The sequence below is a fragment of the Salmo salar genome, chromosome ssa20, assembly GCF_905237065.1.
Source record: "Salmo salar chromosome ssa20, Ssal_v3.1, whole genome shotgun sequence".
Classification (NCBI taxonomy): Eukaryota; Metazoa; Chordata; class Actinopteri; order Salmoniformes; family Salmonidae; genus Salmo; species Salmo salar.
This window is the reverse complement of record NC_059461.1, coordinates 68,367,567-68,386,377: the sequence shown is the minus strand read 5'-3', so window position 1 is coordinate 68,386,377 and position 18,811 is coordinate 68,367,567. Positions and strand designations below refer to the sequence as shown.

Below are 18,811 nucleotides of genomic sequence, written 5' to 3'. Positions count from 1 at the left end.
TTGAATTTAAAACCAAAATGTTATGGCATGGATATATTTACAAGGTGAGTAAACAACCGACATTTCAAACATAAAGATTCAAACATAACGATAAGGTTTAAGTAACCTTATGTTCCTTTTTACTTGCCAAAAAAAATGACGACATTCAAATATGTATTATTAACCCTCAATTACCTTCTGGCTTTATTTCTACCAAGGGTTGTCAAATACCTACTGGCTATAAGATAATAACTGCCTAAAAGCGAATACCTTCTCTATTCTGCAATGACGTGCGGAAAGGACCAGGCAATTACTGTTTCGTTTGTGTCTGTGGGTAACTGTCAAGACAATAGGCCTACTGTCTTTCACATTTCAACTTTTGGGTCTTGAAAATTAAAGTTAAATAATTGATTTCACCAGAAAATAAACTGTTGTACTCGATATGTTCATCAGCTGCAGGGCCATCGAAAGTAATTATATAAAACAGGCCTAAGCACTCATAAATCAGTAGTCCTAGAGAAAAGCATTGCATTTTAATGGTGCGTCTTATATGACCTTGCAACCGTTTAGGCTTTTGTCAGAAATAGTTATACCTGTGACTGGGAACAATATTCCAACCGATGCCAAAATGTACAATAATACAACCTATTATCTTACTCGTGAAGTGAGTTAATTAATATCCACGCCCAAAAGTCAATTTTAACCTATTTTTAATGGCTAGCTATCGATACAAGCGAAATTAGTAATCACTCACACACCAGTTGACAAGTGTGATTCCTTAGTTGGCAGGCTGCATATTTTCCGTATGTTTTCCAATATGCTTTCAGGGGCTTCGTTTTGGTTGGACAAGGAAACTTCAATGGCGCTCCACGTTAGCTCTCAGTGGAACCTTTAAAAGGAATTCTAAAAAAGTCCCTTAGAAGTATCAAAAAACGGAGACTTTAATACAACATATTTAATTCGAAGTTACAGATAGGCTATAATGAAAATGTAGGCTAGTAGATCACCCGATTGCTTTCCTGAAACGGCTCAGATAACAATTTATTGTACTCAATGTGCAGTTCAAAGGGCATGATGTTCATTTCAGATGGCTCATTTTATTCTGTCTGTTTAATGAGAGGAGAGACCACAGCAGCATTAACCTCAAAGAGGATAGTGTCAAGTTTACACTTTGAAATCGTGGCCTGAACAGAAATAATTATATTTTTCCAAAGCCATGGAGGTAAATATAACTCACTGCAGACCCTATGTAGATTACAGCCGCCATGTTCAAAGTGTGAAGGATTATGGTGAGGAAACATGGAGCTCTGCATGTGAAAGCTTGGGCTCTTTTGGGTTTGATAGCTTGATCAAAGGGAGAAGATGAGAACAACTGTGAGAGGCTGGAGGGGGGGGGCAAAGGGGGTTTGGATACTTTGTCACCAATGAACCCTGAAACCTGAGTGCATGGATCCAGGGTGATGGAAGCAGGCTCCCGGGCTGCAGGGAGGGAAGGAAGGGAATGGGGAAGGGGGGATTGGTCGATAATTTCATGAAAGTGCTTCTATATACATGGGTGTCATGCACCCCAAAAATCTAATGGGGCACAAAAATATAAATGCAAGATGTAAAGTGTTCACATGCTATTTCTCTCAAATGTTGTGCAGACATTTGTTTACCTCCCTGTTAGTGAGCATTTATCCTTTGCCAAGATAATCAATCCACTTGACAGGTGTGGCATATCAACAAGATGATTAAACAGCATGATCATTACACAGGTGCACCTTGTCCTGGGGACAATAAAAGTCCACTCTAAAATTTGCAGTTTTGTCACACAACACAATGCCACAGATGTCTCAAGTTTTGAGGGAGTGTGCAATTGGTGTACTGACTACAGGAATGTCCACCAGAGCTATTTCCAGAGAATTGAATGTACATTTCTCTACCTCCAGCGTCGTTTTAGAGAATTTGGCAGTATGTCCAACCGGCCTCACAACCGCAGACCACGTGTAACCATGCCAGCCCAGGACCTCCACATCCAGATCACCTGCGGGATCGTCTGAGACCAGCCACCCGGACAGCTGATGGAACTGAAGAGTATTTCTGTCTGCAATAAAGCAGACACTTATTCTAATTGGCTGTGCCTGGCTCCCAAGTGGGTGGGGCTATGCCCTCCCATGTCCGAGCCCCTGCCCAGTCATGTGAACTCTATAGATTAGGGTCGAATTAATTCATTTAAATTCACTGATTTCCTTATATGAACTGTAACTCAGTAAAATCGGTGACATTTTTGCATGTTGCATCTATATTTTTGTTTAGTATACGTGAGGATATCAAGCCCCATCCATAAATTTGAGAATTTTCAAACAAATGAAACAGCTTTTTCCTGAAATCTAGAGCCATAATCATTATGTATTATTTTATGTAAAAATGTGTTTATTTTTCTGTATATCTAAGCATTCCCCTTGAGCTGTCTGTATACTCTTGACTGATGGATCTTTTTTTAAAGAAACTAAACATGCTTCTCTGCATCTCTGCTAAAATCCGGGTAAACGATTGAAAGGAATGTGAGTCTTATTTAGTACATTTAGCAATGTCTTGCTTTTCTAGTCTACTAACCTTGCCAGTAGGCATGCCAGCTAAGATAGTTTGACAATCCAGCTACTCTAACTTGATAGCCTGACATTGATTATGGTAGCTAGTTATGAGGTTGGGAGATTGGGAACCTATCTGGGCTAGCTAAAGCCAACTTAATAACATTGCTAGGTGGTTAGTAGTATTACAGAGCAACAACGATATATATATATTTTTAAACAGGACAAATCTGAGGCGGTATGTACCCGTGCCCCCTATGGACATGATGCCTCTGTCTATATAAATCCACACAGGAGCGGCCACCTAATCCGGCCACTCTAGGGCTAGAGACGCCAAGCAGATCAATCAATTAAAACATTTAGGCCCCAGCCAGCAGGGGTAATTACAGCCTTCCTGGTACTGCCTGTGACAGGGTACTGAGGATCCTCTTCATTAGAGCCACTTCCAATCATCAGGGCGGAATCTGACGTTTGCCAGATTACAAGCAAGACAAAGGGCTTAGTGTAGTAGGTGCAAATACACCTCCACTTTTGGATCCAGAGCTTTATTGGGGATGTACATGTTGATACACAACGGGAGCCGTTGTTAGCGGCCTAAGCACGTTCAGAAGGGTACATTATGACCTCAACGTGGACTTTTAGGGATTTCGGCAGGCACTTTGTTGTAAGCAACCCTTGTTACAGGCGACACAGGGGCATCACATACAGTAGGGCCACTAATTGTAACATGAGATCCCAATCCTGGGCTGAAACAATGACCAAAGTGGAACTAATTCCATGGCTAAACAATAGTTTTAAATCATATCCAAAGGTTACCAGGCTTTAGACCTATAGCCTATGATTCCAAGTTTGTATAAGTCAGAAATAATACCTAATGTGGATGCTCAAGTGACGAAAAAGTGACACTTCTAGGCTATATGTCAACAAGATGATCGTTCCACCACCTTGACAATAGCTAAGTTGCACAGAATGTAAAGAGAATATACATATTGATCCTATTATTTACCTTGGGTAACTTGACTATGTAGAACTTAAGCAGTCACTTGAATGAGCATTCTAAAGACAGTAGGCTACAGATCATCAGTTGGCTTGGTTATCTTTGTCATCCTAATTGATTCAATAAAGAGGTGTGTGTGGCGCCACCTGCAGATTACTTTCTAACCCACTGCACAAGCATATTGGTTACACATGGTCCATTTTTAGAGAGCAGACAAGCCAGGCATGAGTTTGGGCATAACTGCATGTAATAGCATTAACATGCAATAGTTAACTTCCGTAGGAATGTGTTTGGATGGAAAAAGTACCATTTGTATCAACATTTCATTGACATTTTCATAGTAATGCTTTTCCTGTACAAAGAATACCACAAAAAGTGTGTGGACAAATGATGTTTATGCTAATATTTCATGAAAAGATCTAGTTTCACATGTACATGGAATCTGTTGGGTATCTTACAATACTATTCTTAAATTAATAAAAAGACACTAATATAAAATCCATTTTCCATTTAACCTAACAATCAGGAAAACAGTCAATTTCAGCCTACAGAGTAAGTGTTGCTGGTGGAATTAGATTACACAGCTGAAACATGCCAAAATAATTCCAAAACCTTTTTTTTTACTGAATAACTGAGCAATTTCCCACTAAAAATAGTTGAGCACCATACCTTGTATAAAAGGAAATGTACACAGTAATACCAATACTTGACAAACACAGCAAATCTTTTCAAACAATTCTCGCCTTCAAAAAGCTATAACTAATAGGGTAGAATGGTTTAACAATTCCCCAGGGGACGGTATAAAAAAAATCTATCATCTCTAATGAATTTTTTTTAAAATCACAGTAAAACAATTGTGGAAAACCTCACGAGTAAATTTAAAATAACCAATCAATATTTTGTTTACTTGGACACAGTCCAGTGCATTTAAAAATTGTCAATATCATCCTAAACATATGACTAACCAATTGTAAAAAATAAATTAAATAAAAATGCATTTCAAGCATGAAAATGTTTCTCAATATAAATTCATAATTCTGTTTTGATTAGGATTTACATAGTGAGTATGTGACAAATCTGTAAAATACTCAAATGTCCTTTAAAAAAGTGAAAAATATTCACAATTCTGTTCTTAAATTCCCATAGTGCTTCAGTATCGTCTCCACCGGCCATCTCTGGAGCCGTCCCTCCACCTGTCATCTCTGCTACGGTTGCCTCCGCTGCTCCCGCTCCTGTCGTCATGGTTATAGTGTTCACCTCGCTGGCTGCGGTGGTGACGGTTGGAGCCGGTGTCGTCAGAGCCTCCTGGGTACCGCTGGTCCCTGCCGTAGTGGCTGCTGTTGTCCTGCTGGTACCCCTGCCTGTTGCCTCGCTGTGAGGAGCTGTCCGGTTGCCAGGACCCACCACCTCCACCACTCTGTGGCTGTAGCGGTTGTGGTGGTGGCTGCCCCAGAAGACCAGCTGGGAAGCCTCCATTCACTCCCTGGAGCTGCTGCATCTGGAGCTGCCACATGTTGTTAATCTGTTGAAAGGGACCAAAGAGCATTACTTTTACTGATCCATGTAGACTGGTTAAATGTTCGTGACACAGTCCACATAGTTATGTAGTCAAGTTTGCCTTATGCACAGGATACACAGTACAATGAAATGCTTACTTGCAGGTTCACATGTCAACAATGTGACATAAGTGTCACTCTACTGGAGATGAGGACAGTGTGTAATTGAATGGCTTGAAAAGCGTAATGGTCAGTGTGGATGGCGGTAAGCTCACCATGGCCTGTCTCTGCAGACTATCAGGAGAGGAGAAGGACCTCTGGATGTGCTGAGAGGGTGAAAATGATGGGGAGCCCATCTGGTCTGGGCTCTTGTCAAACCTGCATAAGAAACATGGCGTTCCATATCAACTACAGAGGAATAGAAAAGCTATTGATGCATAAAAACATCCCCTACATGCATACGAACATTGTTTTGTAGGAATTTGCATTATGTTACAACATACATGCCCGCAGCCCCATGTGGATTGGGAGTATTCACAGTGCTTTGATTCTGAGAGTGCCCTGGACTGTTAATGTGACTGCTTCCTGTAAATATGTATCGAAAGAATGACAGTTCAGTTGCAGGCAGACCCAAATTATCCATTAGCTAGTCAATTCATGTGACTTGTAAGGGATTTACATTAGTTTACCTGCTCTGAACTGTACTTTGAGAGTCCTTCCGAATAGAGTTTCCCCATTGAGCAGGTTCATGCCATAGGGTACGGACACCTCATGTTTGAAACAGACAAATCCAAACGCTTTCTGTTTTCCATCATTGTCTTTTGGGATTTTCACTTTGAACAGAGGTCCTGCCTGCAACAAAGAGAAAACACAGAACAGACGATGGAGAACAACTGTAAAATTGAAAAGCGACACCGATCAGAGGCAACCCTTAGTCGTCGTTTGATATTCCAGAGCTAGATATGTGTTCGCTAATATATACTTAGCTAACGTCGTTGCTGCAAACGAGTACCTAGTTAGTTAAGGATGAAGGAACTATATTGATCTAGATGGCTAGATAATTACGGGCCAGAGACTTCCTGACCATAATTATTTGTTGAATACTGAAAAAGTATCGCAAATAATTTAGCTAGCTAACGGTAGATATCGTAGCGTAGGTAGCTAATTCAAAGCTACTGCACCTGTAAAAATAGCTCGAATAAAAGTTCCTCCGTCACTTTTGGATCCAAATTTCCAACAAAGAGAGTCCTGTCTGTTTCATCCGCTACTCCCATCTCGTTTTAATTATACCTAATGCACTTTATCGGGTTGCAAATTTGTAAACAAATTACAATGCTGCGATTTTTAAACAGGAGATCCGTGGTACGGCCGTAAAGCAAAACTGACGTAATTCCTTAGCTCGAGTTGCAATAACCATCTTGTTTTACGACAGTAAAAAAAAAGGGCATGCCATCAAATAACATGTCATTAGTTTAGTACACATGAGCTTGGCCCCATTAGCTTCCTGTTACGTTTGTATTTACTGAATGTTACAATATGCTGATCAGTAACACACAATTAACAGTTAATAGTGAAAAAAGTAGCCTTGGTGAGAGCTTTCTTTTTTAAATGATCAGCTCAAAATGTTTACCATGCAAGGATTCCTGAGCCTCCCTAGACCTGCTACCTTATCCCAGATCTGCTGTTTCGACCCTCTCTCACACCTGCTGTCTCGGCCTCTGAATGCTCGACTATGAAAAGCCAACTGACATTTACTCCTGAGGTGTTGACCTCGCAGTGTTGCCAACTCCTCAGTAAGGAAAGTAGCTATTGGCTGTCCTAAAAGTCGCTAGAAGTCGATAAATGACGTCATCGCCGAATTTGCATAATTGGCCATGTTCATGTAATTGTGATGGAGGTTTTGTGTTCGTGTCGCATCGGGGGAATCAAATCAAATTGTATTTGTCACATGCATCGTAAACAAAAGGTATAGACTAGCAGTGAAATGCTTACTTCCAGGTCATTTTCCAACAATGCAGAGTTAAGATAAAGATACAAAATTAAGTAAAAAATAGAAATAGCGACATGATGAATAAATACACTGTGAATACAACTGTAGCATTTTAGCTAACCCTTCCCCTAACCCTTATTCTAAATTTAACCCAATTCACCTAATCTGCTTACGTAAATTCACCTAATCTAACTCATTTTAGTTTCCCTAACCTTTCACATAAATTGTCCTATCCTTTTTTGTTAGTTCACCTAACCACCTACCTAAATTCTCCCCCTAATTGTCCTTTGTGGTAAAGCAACAAGGAACCTGGTCTCAGTGAAAGATGTAAAATACTATTAAAATAATCAAACTTGTATGCTATTGTACGACCGGTTAAGACATATGATAATATACGTCCTCTAATTTGTATGACATTGTGAGACCGCTATTCTATTCATCATGTAACTTAACGTAACATATCATACTTATCATCATCATTTTTGGCTCCCGAGTGGCGTAGCGGTCTTAGGTACTGCATCTCAGTGTATGAGGTGACACTACAGACCCTGGTTCGATTCCAGGCTATATCACAATTGGCTGTGATTGGGAGTCCCATAAGGCGGTGCACAATTGGCCCAGCGTCGTTAGGGTTTGGTCGGGGTACACCGTGATTTAAAATAAGAATTTGTTCTTAACTGACTTGCCAGGTTAAATAAAGGTTAAATAAATAAAATACTAAATGAAGAATTAAAGGTTTACATATAGAATATTACGAATTGCCATGAGACCACATTGCATAACTTCTTCTGGGGTTCTCTGACATTTCCTGCAGCAAGTAGCCTATCCTTACTAACAGCTTTATAGAGTAGAGAAGGTGATGATTCTGACAAGCTGTAATAGTGTGCCCTACTCTAACTGTGTGTATAGGTCTCCTCATCCCCCTGGAAGTTGATGTGCATGCTGATAAGAATTTCCTGTACAAGTACATGCCACAGTCCGGTGCATGCGATCGGATCACTGACTCAAGCACCCTGCGAGGTATGCCCCTGGCCTTGTGGTGATGGCAGCATCATTATAGCGTTGAGGTCAAATGAGCCGTGTGAAAAGCTTGACTTCCTCTCTAATCAGGTGGCAGTTGAACTGTGCGTGGCTGCTATATTAATTAGATTGATTAAAAGTCTAATGATTTTCCCCATGCCTGGAGAAATCCCATAGAGATTGTGATTGCGGCTGTGCATGAGGACCACACTGTAAAGATAAGAGGGACTCTTTTGAAGGCTGTTCTTTTTCCTGCTTTCATGGTCCATGAGGCAGAATTCTTTACAGGATACCCACTATTAGGTCTATTTAACTAGGCAGAGAGTGTTCGTGAAATGGGCTGTACACTAAATGTTCTATGTTCTAGGAATTAGTGAATCAAATGAACATGTCATGTAATCTGTATGACTTATTTATGTCATTTTCACAGGATTTATGGCTATCATTCATAATGTGGCAATAAAATCTATAGTTTAATACTAAAATCATCAATTCTTTTTACAGCCCAGTTTGTTATGGGCATCACGTGTCGTGTACAGTATAGGGTAGTTAACACTTGATGTATCGGCACTTTCACATAAAATATTTATGATTTCAAATGCAGCACATTTTTGACATCTGACAGCAATAAATCTATACCATAAAACCACACCTGTGCAGCAATGCACTCTGATGACTAAGGCACAATCTATTTTTTGACCCAGAATAGTTATTAGCCCATATATCTCCCTGATGCCTTTTCCCTTTTTATAGAGTTGGATGGAATTCATAAGCGCACTAAGGAACAGCAGTTCCACAGAACTATTGGACTTAAAGCAGAAACAGATGAAAATAGGCATGAAATGGAGTAAAGTCGGGAACAACAAGCGAACAGGGTGAGCTAGTGAGGGAGACCGAGCAGAAAGAGTCGCTTTGAGTAAGATAAAAATGAAGAGATGCTGAAAGAAAACAAAGTTTGCGCTGAGCCTTTTTTATTTCACGAATACATCTGCTTAGTAGACTTTCTCCATGGAATTTTGGATGAAACCTAAATCTTGTCATATCTCAGATTCATAATATGAAACACCAATTGGGATTGCTCTCTATTCCAGTGGAATAGTATTATTTTGTAACAGCAGGGAGTTAACCCATTGATTTCTCTCCAGAGTGGCAGCAGATGGCAGTGTTGTTCCGATGATAGACTGGATCCCTATGGAGAACACACTGGTTTGATTTGCTTGCTGTAACAAGGGCATAGCCTACTATTGAGCTTGTTTAAAAGCAAAAAAAGAGAAAGAAAAAACAATCTTAGTGGAAAGAGAAATATGCACGTTTGAGTCTGGCCTTACTGAGTGTACCTGGATTCTATTTCATAGACAATCTCATTCGCACATAACACAGCGTTAGATAGTGGAACTGACCAATGATGCAGTGCAGATAGGGATTGAATATATTGGAACTGCAACATTGTGTAAATTTTGAAAAATGATGCTACATTGTGTCATGCAAGTAGCTTCGGAAATGTAAAACTGTTCAGCTAATTATTCTCAGAATGACATCCTGGCATATTTAACTACAGTGGGGGAAAAAAGTATTTGATCCCCTGCTGATTTTGTACATTTGCCCACTGACAAAGAAATGATCAGTCTATAATTTTAATGGTAGGGTTATTTGAACAGTGAGAGACAGAATAACAACAAAAATATCCAGAAAAATGAATGTAAAAAATGTTATAAATTGATTAGCATTTTAATGAGGGTAATAAGTATTTGTCCCCCTCTCAATCAGAAAGATTTCTGGGTCCTAGGTGTCTTTTATACAGGTAACGAGCTGAGATTAGGAGCACACTCTTAAAGGGAGTGCTCCTAACCGCAGCTTGTTACTTGTATAAAAGACACCTGTCCACAGAAGCAATCAATCAATCAGATTCCAAACTCTCCACCATGGCCAAGACCAAAAAGCTCTCCAAGGATGTCAGGGACAAGATTGTAGACCTACACAAGGCTGGAATGGGCTACAAGATCATCGCCAAGCAGCTTGGTGAGAAGGTGACCACATTTGGTGCGATTATTCGCAAATGGAAGAAACACAAAAGAACTGTCAATCTCCCTCGGCCTGGGCTCCATGCAAGATCTCACCTCGTGGAGTTGCAATGATCATGAGAACGGTGAGGAATCAGCCCAGATCTACACGGGGGGATCTTGTCAATGATCTCAAGGCAGCTGGGACCATAGTCACCAAGAAAACAATTGGTAACACACTACGCCGTGAAGAACTGAAATCCTGCAGCGCCCGCAAGGTCCCCCTGCTCAAGAATACATATACATGCCCGTCTGAAGTTTGCCAATGAACATCTGAATGATTCAGAGGACAACTGGTGAAAGTGTTGTGGTCAGATGAGACAAAAATTGAGCTCTTTGGCATCAACTCAACTTGCCGTGTTTGGAGGAGGAGGAATGCTGCCTGGTCGCAAATGGGTCTTCCAAATGGACAATGACCCCAAGCATACTTCCAAAATGGCTTAAGGACAACAAAGTCAAGGTATTGGAGTGGCCATCACAAAGCCCTGACCTCAATTCAATAGAACATTTGTGGGCAGAACTGAAAAAGCGTGTGCGAGCAAGGAGGCCTACAAACCTGACTCAGTTATACCAGTTCTGTCAGGAGGAATGGGACAAAATTCACCCAACTTATTGTGGGAAGCTTGTGGAAGGCTACCCGAAACGTTTGACCCAAGTTAAGCAACTTGAAGGCAATGCTACCAAATACTAATTGAGTGTATGTAAAAACTTCTGACCCACTGGGAATGTGATGAAAGAAATAAAAGCTGAAATAAATCATTCGCTCTACTATTATTCTGACATTTCACATTCTTAAAATAAAGTGGTGATCCTAACTGACCTAAGACAGGGAATCTTTACTTGGATGAAAAGTGAAGAATTGTGAAAAACTGATTTTAAATGTATTTGGCTAAGGTATATGTAAACTTCCAACTTCAACTGTACCTTTGACACTTAAGCATATTTAAAACCAAATACTTTAAGACTTTTACTCAAGTAGTATTTTACTGGGTGACTTTCACTTTTACATCAGTCATTTTCTTTTAAGGTATCTTTACTTTTAATGATAATTGGGTACTTCATCCACCAGTAGAGTACTGCATTTCTTACCTATTTGATTAAGTGAACAGGACACACACACAAACACACCACACACACACACAGTTAGTTCCTGTGACATTGTATCAGCCCATTTCAAGGCCTCCAAGGATGGATGGCGGAAGATGCTGAGGCAGGCCTCCAAGCACATTATTTATTTAATATTGCACCATGTTTGTTATCTGAATATCACTGCTACATGCTGACACCCTGATATGCTGTGACTGTTTCCAGACTGTGACTCTGACTGCACAGAACTAGTGTATGCAGAAGGGTGTCAGCCTGCCTGTTGCCATAGGACTATGCTACTGCAGTGCTGAGTAGAAGCACTTGGCATCAGCGCCTTGCCACCAACTGCGGCTATAGGCGACAAGCGCTCCAACCCCACATCACTTACGTCTGAGGACCCCCCTTTGGTCCCAGGAGAAGTTTGATTACTTAAATGAACATAAATAATTAAGAGCATGGGAAGGAGCGCAGGTCGTAATAAAATGAATCAAGGGGGCAGCAGTTCATTTTTTACATCGCTTCCCTCTTCCTCTTCACGGTTTTAAGAAATTGAAAGCTCTGCAAATCCTCACCCTCTCTCACCAAGACCACCTGTTGAGACACAAAATAATACCCTCTGCCAAAGGGGCCATATGGAGAGTACATTATAGAGGGAAGATGGAGGGGATTACGACGTTCTTGCAGGAATAATTAATAAGAGATGGATATCCAGAGTATCAAGCGCATCTCATCTCACATCTCACAGCGGCTCTGAAGATCCCTCTCCTCCACTCCCGCTGCTTTTGAAGCCTCAACGCCTTTGGAGAAGATAATGAGCTCTGTCAAAATATTTTTTAATTTTTAAAATGCTTTTTTCCCCACATAATCAACAGTGTGGTGTCCCACATTTCAGCAGTTAAGCAAAAGATTGCCTCATAACCAGTCAATATCATAGCTAAGACAACATTGCATTCAGGAAGTGAGGGCTTCAGATCTGAATGTCCTCTGAGAAGAAAAAAATAATTTTAAAAATCACCCACTTTTCCTTTGAAGGCATCAGCAATATGATAATCAGTTGATCAGGGGTACGGTTTGCTAACACTGACTCGTAATGCAGGTATTTGTTCTGCCAGTGGATCTGATGGACTGAAATCGGGTGATTGTTTGTTTATTGGTAACCAAACCAACAATGTCATTTCTCTGATGACCATCTAGAGATTAAATTAGTTGGTACAAATTAGGAATCAATGGTTAGTCCCAGGAGGAGATCTTGATCCCTTACAATCAAATGTCAGATGTTTAAACAACGCCATTGAGGAATTCCCATCAAACCACTAGAGTAGCATTTGCAGTGTACAGCCAACTGGCACGTGCCGTGATTAAAATATTTTATTTCCATGTTACAAACCTGATAGATTAAACTGGTTGACAATATCAAATATCTATCCAAAGGGTGAACATACATGGTAAAGTCAACGATGGACCATGTCTACCGTATATGATGCACATACATTACAGCATGCTTAAAAACCCTGGTTCAGCCTTGGTTGCCAAATTGCCACCTCCAAAAAGTCAGTGATGGAATTGCAGGAGTGAAATAAGACTGCATTTAGACATGTAATTTAATTGAGAAGCTATTTGTATAGCCGGGTCATTTATGGAGTGCAAAATAAGGTCAAAGAACTCTCAATCTTGTTGGTAAATGTATTGCTGGTGGAGGCTTTATGGAATAATTGAATTGACTACCGGCCTTATATCGGCCTAAAATTGCAGAGCTAACCTTCAGAAACTCAGTGAGCTCTCAGGAGACCTCTCTAGTTTTTTTCTCCTCACCCCAAGCTCTACCTCTTTATCTTCACTGTCGGGATAAACCACATTACTTCAAACCCATGCAGGAGTAGGAGCTCCTTTGGGCTGTGTGTTTTAAACTCTAGAGTGAAAGTTCAAGAGCCATTTTGACAGATTTGGCAAGATGGGACCATGTCAAATCTGTAAGATACTGCTGGATCTATCATTGTCAAAACCAATATGATGATTGTTTTCCGCTATTTTTGGTTTGTCTGTTTTCTTTCCACCTTCATTGTTCACTGCAGTGCCTAATGTAGTCACAATAATTGGTGTTTTATGCATTCATGCTAAGAATTGGAAGCAATTTAAACAAGGGAATACATACCAAATGAAGGGTGGAATGAAACACGATGGGAGATATTAATTCGCTTTTAATCATTTAGTACTCGTCCAGAATTTGTTTTGAGGTACAACAGAGGAACTGTTGCTTTGAGGCAGATGCAATAATATCTCTTTAATCCTTCAATCTGTCATAGATAAACAAAAAACAGTCAGGCATAATTGAGGCACAGTGGCACACACAATTTCCTTGATAATCAAAGCTCATTTTTCTTACACCACATTTATAATATTGTATTTTCAAGAGTGAAATATATTGACTTGCTGTGTGAAATCTATCATTATGGTAATTGAATGTACAGAACATTAACTTCATTGTGTTAACCTAAGTGGAAGTTAATGCATGTATTGGTGCTTTCCTTCACAAATAATAGTTCTAAATTGAATTGAGAGATACTATGGTTTATTCACAAAGTACTCCATGTCAGTTACATAGCAATGAGGACCTAGTGATTGTATTTGGACCGGCACAAAGATGGAAAGTTATTGTGACATTGCTTTTCATTTACCAGACCACTGTGATGCCAGCACCGATGCATCAGTCAGTTGGCCAGGCCGCTAGAAGCTCTGAGGAGAGAACTAGGAATCCTCCAAAAATAGCCTTTGTATCAACACCCCCACAAGCTGGTTCATGCTCGGCCTGGGGACATCAAATTTCATCAATCTTTCAGCCATTTATTGACGGGATGTCCACACAAATTTGTCTGACAGGCGATGCAGCACTATGAAATATTAATTTTATGTTATCTGGCTTGTATTCCTAGATGTGGGGGACAAAACTCTTCCCTCTGGCAACCATTTCATACATTAACCCATAATGGCTATGGGAAGTAGAACAGTAGGACATGTAAGCCTATTAATGTTAGGCGGTCTGCCGGTCACTACTACCCATGCTGTAAACACCACATGTAGTGGACTGGGAACAGTTATGTGGAAGTCCCATAGTAAACTGAGTAAAAGTGCTGCTCTCTCCTGACTACCTTTCCTGGGTGTTGAAATCAGACGTCAGCAGTGATGATGACATTAGGTCTCTTCCTTAATTCCAGTTTGATTGCTCTCTCCTCTGTTTATGTGTCCTTTCCATGTCCACTTCTATATATACGGCCCATAAACTTGCATATCAAAAGCATCATAATGGAAAGGCTTATAATGGTCATATTCATAGGAGTAGACTACTTGCTGACGACAAACAAAAGAGGAAGTCACCATCGTACGCTGTAGCCTTTGCCATGGTTTATAGAAAGGCATCAGATTTGCACATCCCCACTCTTTTTTTCAAAGTGACAGCGACTCAACTGGACTTGCAAGATGTGCCAAGGATATGCCGTGGTTTGGTGCTTCTTATTTAAAAACGTTCTGAAAGTAAATAAATTCTGAACATCAATCTGCGCAGCAAGTGCAATAAAAATGCCTTAAGTACAATTACAGCACTGGATATGGATTTGGAATGGAGGGATGATGGGAGTGTTCCATAAATAACATATGTTTATTACACGGCCCAGCATGTGTATCTAATAGTATCACATGGGCTATCTGTGCTTTTATGGTAGCACACTCAAAGCCTGCAACCTGTACAATGGAGATGATGCAAGCACATTATTGTACAGGAGGAAGTGTACATTGGAGATTTACTGCTTTTTGCTATTGTGTTTTACAAGATGACTGGACAAAGCCATAAGCTGCATGGCAAAAACTCTAAATCAATATCATGCCTGCAGGCAGGACCAGGAACAAATCAAAGAATGGAGTCACTGTATTTATCCTGGAAATGACGGGAAATGGATCTCAGATATTATTATGATGAAGGGTAGCTCTTGCCAAATCAATTTACTTTCCTTAGAGAGGTAAAGGTACTGCCAGGGCAAAGGGTGTAGTGGGAGATTGGGGATGGCTATAGAGTTCCCAGGAACAGCCACGTGGTCAGACACCCAAAGCTGTTAAAATGAAAAATGACTTTATTAAAAGATCATAAACGAGAGGAGAAATTAGGACTAGGCGTTCCCAGAGAGGAACATTTCCCCCATCCATTCCAAGCCTCTTATCCCTGACATATTTTTAATACTATAATGATTCTGGGATTAGATAAACTGTTGTCTAGGTCAAATGGATTGAATCAATGAAGCTATCTAGCCTACCCAAAGGCTAGGGTTTTGAGTTGAGAGGGTCAGGATACAGTAGTAATTTGGTGGAATGTAATAAGTCTTGTTATGTTATTTAAAGATCGCATTAGATTTTAGGGACAGGATTTGATTTTGATTTTAAGCAGATCAAGGCAGTCCCTTCAGAACTTGATAAGACTTCTATAGCTTTTGGCATGTCTTCTCCCATGTGTGAAGTTAAACAAAGCAAAGCATTCTACCTTTTATGCTCTTAGAGGTTTTCATAATTGTAATTTTTTTATACCTCAACTGTGCATGTAGAGTTTTATTTTCTCTCTCTATTTTAATCTTGTTTTTTATGTTTTTTTGGCTATGAGCACATAAACTAAACTCTGCTTTTTTTTACCCATGAAGCCTTGCACTGGGGGACGACTTCATATTAACTCATTTTAATAATTTCCATCTGCCTAATGAGGCCTTATTTTCATGTGCCCAGAGGTGCAGCTGTTTGTGTTGTTTGGTTTAACCACTTGGTTAAATGTTAATTGAGTTTCTTCATATCATTTGCATTGAGTTAATGTCTCACTTAAAGGATTTGTCCCAAATTATCTTTAAGGATCTCTGCAGGTGTTTAAATTCCAGTCATATTGTTGGAATCGCTGTTGTTAAATCATGTTTGTTCACTTGGGCCATTTGCAGGGCTTGTAACAGCCAAGACATTGAGCCATTGACTGACAGTCATATTTCTCTTGTTTCTCTTCTCAAAATGTTTATTTTCATGGAAGTGATTCACTCAACAGCAACACTTTATTCGATAGCCTCATTTACTTCACAACTATACTCCGGCTGCAAATGGATTTTGTTCCCCTCTTCGCTGTAATCGATGAGCTGTTGTATCCAACCCTCAGAACCCTTCTGTGAGTCGACACTGTAATTACTCTGAAGAATTCCACACACAGTCCTATTAGCGTACCGGTATGCTAATTGCTGCTGGAACGATAGGCCTGTGCGGCTGCCTGGCTCCTCGCCGGATGGGCTGATTATGAACAATCTGCAGGATGTATGGCTCTGCAGTGTGGTGCCACGCCTTCCCCTGATTAAAACAGTTCCAAGTGGAATGTACGCTGTGCCTCTTGTGGAGGGCTGATGCACTTGAGAAGGCAAGGCAACCCACTGTTTGGATGTTGTTAGTGGGTTTTAGACACGAGGTTGGATGGTGGATATGGAGAGGCCCATCCGTAGGCTGCTCCTAGTTATGCCTAAGTCTTGCCTGGGGGCGGTGAGGAGCAGCAGCAGTAGATCTGTAATTACCCCTGTATCAGCAGCATGTCCCCTGTGTGGCCCATTTCATTAGCCACGCAACCTCCCCAAACAGTAGGGGAAATGTTATCACGACTCAGCTTCTTTGCTGCTTTTTTATTATATATTTCCTTCAGTTCTGATGGTTTAACAAGCTGCGTATGAAATAATTTAGCATCGTTATCACTTTATCAGGCCTCAACATATGAAACGTAAGGAGGGGGAAATTGACTCGAGGTATGGGACATTTGACATTTTCCCCTCATTGGTTCAGAAAAGTAGATTTGTATTCACAATTCTCATACATTGGCTTTAATATACAGTTGAAGTCGGAAGTTTACATACACCTTAACTAAAAAATGTAACGTCAGTTTTTCACAATTCCTGACATTTTATCCTGGTAAAAATTCCCTGTCTTAGGTCAGTTAGGATCACCACTTTATTTTAAGAATGTGAAATGTCAGGATAATAGTAGAGAGAATGATTTATTTCAGCTTTTATTTCTTTCATCACATTCCCAGCGGGTCAGAAGTTTACATACACTCAATTAGTATTTGGTAGCATTGCCTTTAAATTGTTTAACTTGGGTCAAACGTTTCGGGTAGCCTTCCACAAGCTTCCCACAATTGGGTGAATTTTGTCCCATTCCTTCTGACAGAGCTGGTGTAAGTGAGTCAGGTTTGTAGGCCTCCTTGCTCGCACACGCTTTTTCAGTTCTGCCCAAACATTTTCTATTGGATTGAGGTCAGGGCTTTGTGATGGCCACTCCAATACCTTGACTTTGTTGTCCTTAACCTGTTGGGGGTAGGGGGCAGTATTGACACGGCCGGATAAAAAACGTACCCGATTTAATCTGGTTACTACTCCTGCCCAGTAACTAGAATATGCATATAATTATTGGCTTTGGATAGAAAACACCCTAAAGTTTCTAAAACTGTTTGAATGGTGTCTGTGAGTATAACAGAACTCATATAGCAGGCAAAAACCTGCGAAGATTCCTTACAGGAGGTGCTCTCTCTGACAAGATCTTGTTCTTCTTGTCTCTGTTTATTGAAGACTGAGGATCTTTGCTGTAACGTGACACTTCCTACGGCTCCCATAGGCTCTCAGAGCCCGGGGAAAAGCTGAATGATATCGAGGCAGCCCCAGGCTGAAACACATTATCGCTTTTGGCAAGTGGCCGATCAGAGGACAATGGGCTTAGGTGTGTGCATGAGTCGACCCCGTGCTTTATTTTCTTTCGTCTTTTTACCTAAACGCAGATTCCCGGTCGGAATATTATCGCTTTTTTTACGAGAAAAATGGCATAAAAATTGATTTTAAACAGCGGTTGACATGCTTCGAAGTACGGTAATGGAATATTTAGATTTTTTTTGTCACGAAATGCGCCGTGCTCGTCACCCTTCTTTACCCTTTCGGATAGTGTCTTGAACGCACGAACAAAACGCCGCTGTTTGGATATAACAATGGATTATTTGGGACCAAACGAACATTTGTTATTGAAGTAGAAGTCCTGGGAGTGCATTCTGACGAAGAACACCAAAGGTAATCAAACTTTTCTAATAGTAAATCGGAGTTTGGTGAAGGCTAAACTTGCTGGGTGTCTAAATAGCTAGCACTGTGATGCCGGGCTATCTACTTAGAATATTGCAAAATGTGCTTTCACCGAAAAGCTATTTTAAAATCGGACATATCGAGTGCATAGAGGAGTTCTGTATCTATAATTCTTAAAATAATTGTTATGCTTTTTGTGAACGTTTATCGTGAGTAATTTAGTACATTTTTAGTAAATTCACCGGAAGTTTGCGGGGGGTATGCTAGTTCTGAACGTCACATGCTAATGTAAAAAGCTGGTTTTTGATATAAATATGAACTTGATTGAACAAAACATGCATGTATTGTATAACATAATGTCCTAGGAGTGTCATCAGATGAAGATCATCAAAGGTTAGTGCTGCATTTAGCTGTGGTTTGGGTTTATGTGACATTATATGCTAGCTTGAAAAATGGGTGTCTGATTATTTCTGGCTTGGTACTCTGCTGACA

General features: G+C 40.3%; 1 protein-coding gene and 1 long non-coding RNA gene across 3 annotated transcripts; one reads left to right on the top strand and one right to left on the bottom strand.

Annotated features, from left to right (window-relative positions):
* Window positions 1-3,925: 3,925 nt before the first annotated feature.
* Window positions 3,926-6,617, bottom strand: rbm7 (RNA binding motif protein 7). The gene is made up of 5 exons (XM_014162835.2): window positions 6,227-6,617; window positions 5,735-5,897; window positions 5,549-5,630; window positions 5,321-5,423; window positions 3,926-5,071 (listed from the first exon to the last, which is right to left on the bottom strand). Exons 1-5 carry the CDS (start codon window positions 6,317-6,319, stop codon window positions 4,700-4,702), a joined length of 813 nt encoding a protein of 270 aa, XP_014018310.1. The 5' UTR covers window positions 6,320-6,617; the 3' UTR covers window positions 3,926-4,699.
* Window positions 6,618-6,676: 59 nt separating this feature from the next.
* LOC123729285 (uncharacterized) lies at window positions 6,677-9,654 on the top strand. Of its 2 annotated transcripts, XR_006761003.1 has the most exons (4): window positions 6,677-7,011; window positions 7,945-8,055; window positions 8,809-8,930; window positions 9,201-9,654. It is a non-coding gene; the product is annotated as an uncharacterized lncRNA (long non-coding RNA). The 2 variants fall into 2 exon arrangements; XR_006761002.1 differs by having other exon boundaries at window positions 8,809-9,654.
* The last annotated feature ends 9,157 nt before the right edge of the window (window positions 9,655-18,811 follow it).

What these genes read in the sequence shown, in the direction of transcription:
- rbm7 (XM_014162835.2), bottom strand. Translation starts at nt 6,319, where the DNA reads ATGGGAGTAGCGGATGAAACAGACAGGACTCTCTTTGTTGGAAATTTG. An exon ending in CAAAGTACAGTTCAGAGCAG is followed by an intron (nt 5,631 to 5,734) that starts GTAAACTAATGT and finishes ACATATTTACAG; the next exon opens with GAAGCAGTCACATTAACAGT. An exon ending in CCACATGGGGCTGCGGGCAT is followed by an intron (nt 5,424 to 5,548) that starts GTATGTTGTAAC and finishes TTTCTTATGCAG; the next exon opens with GTTTGACAAGAGCCCAGACC.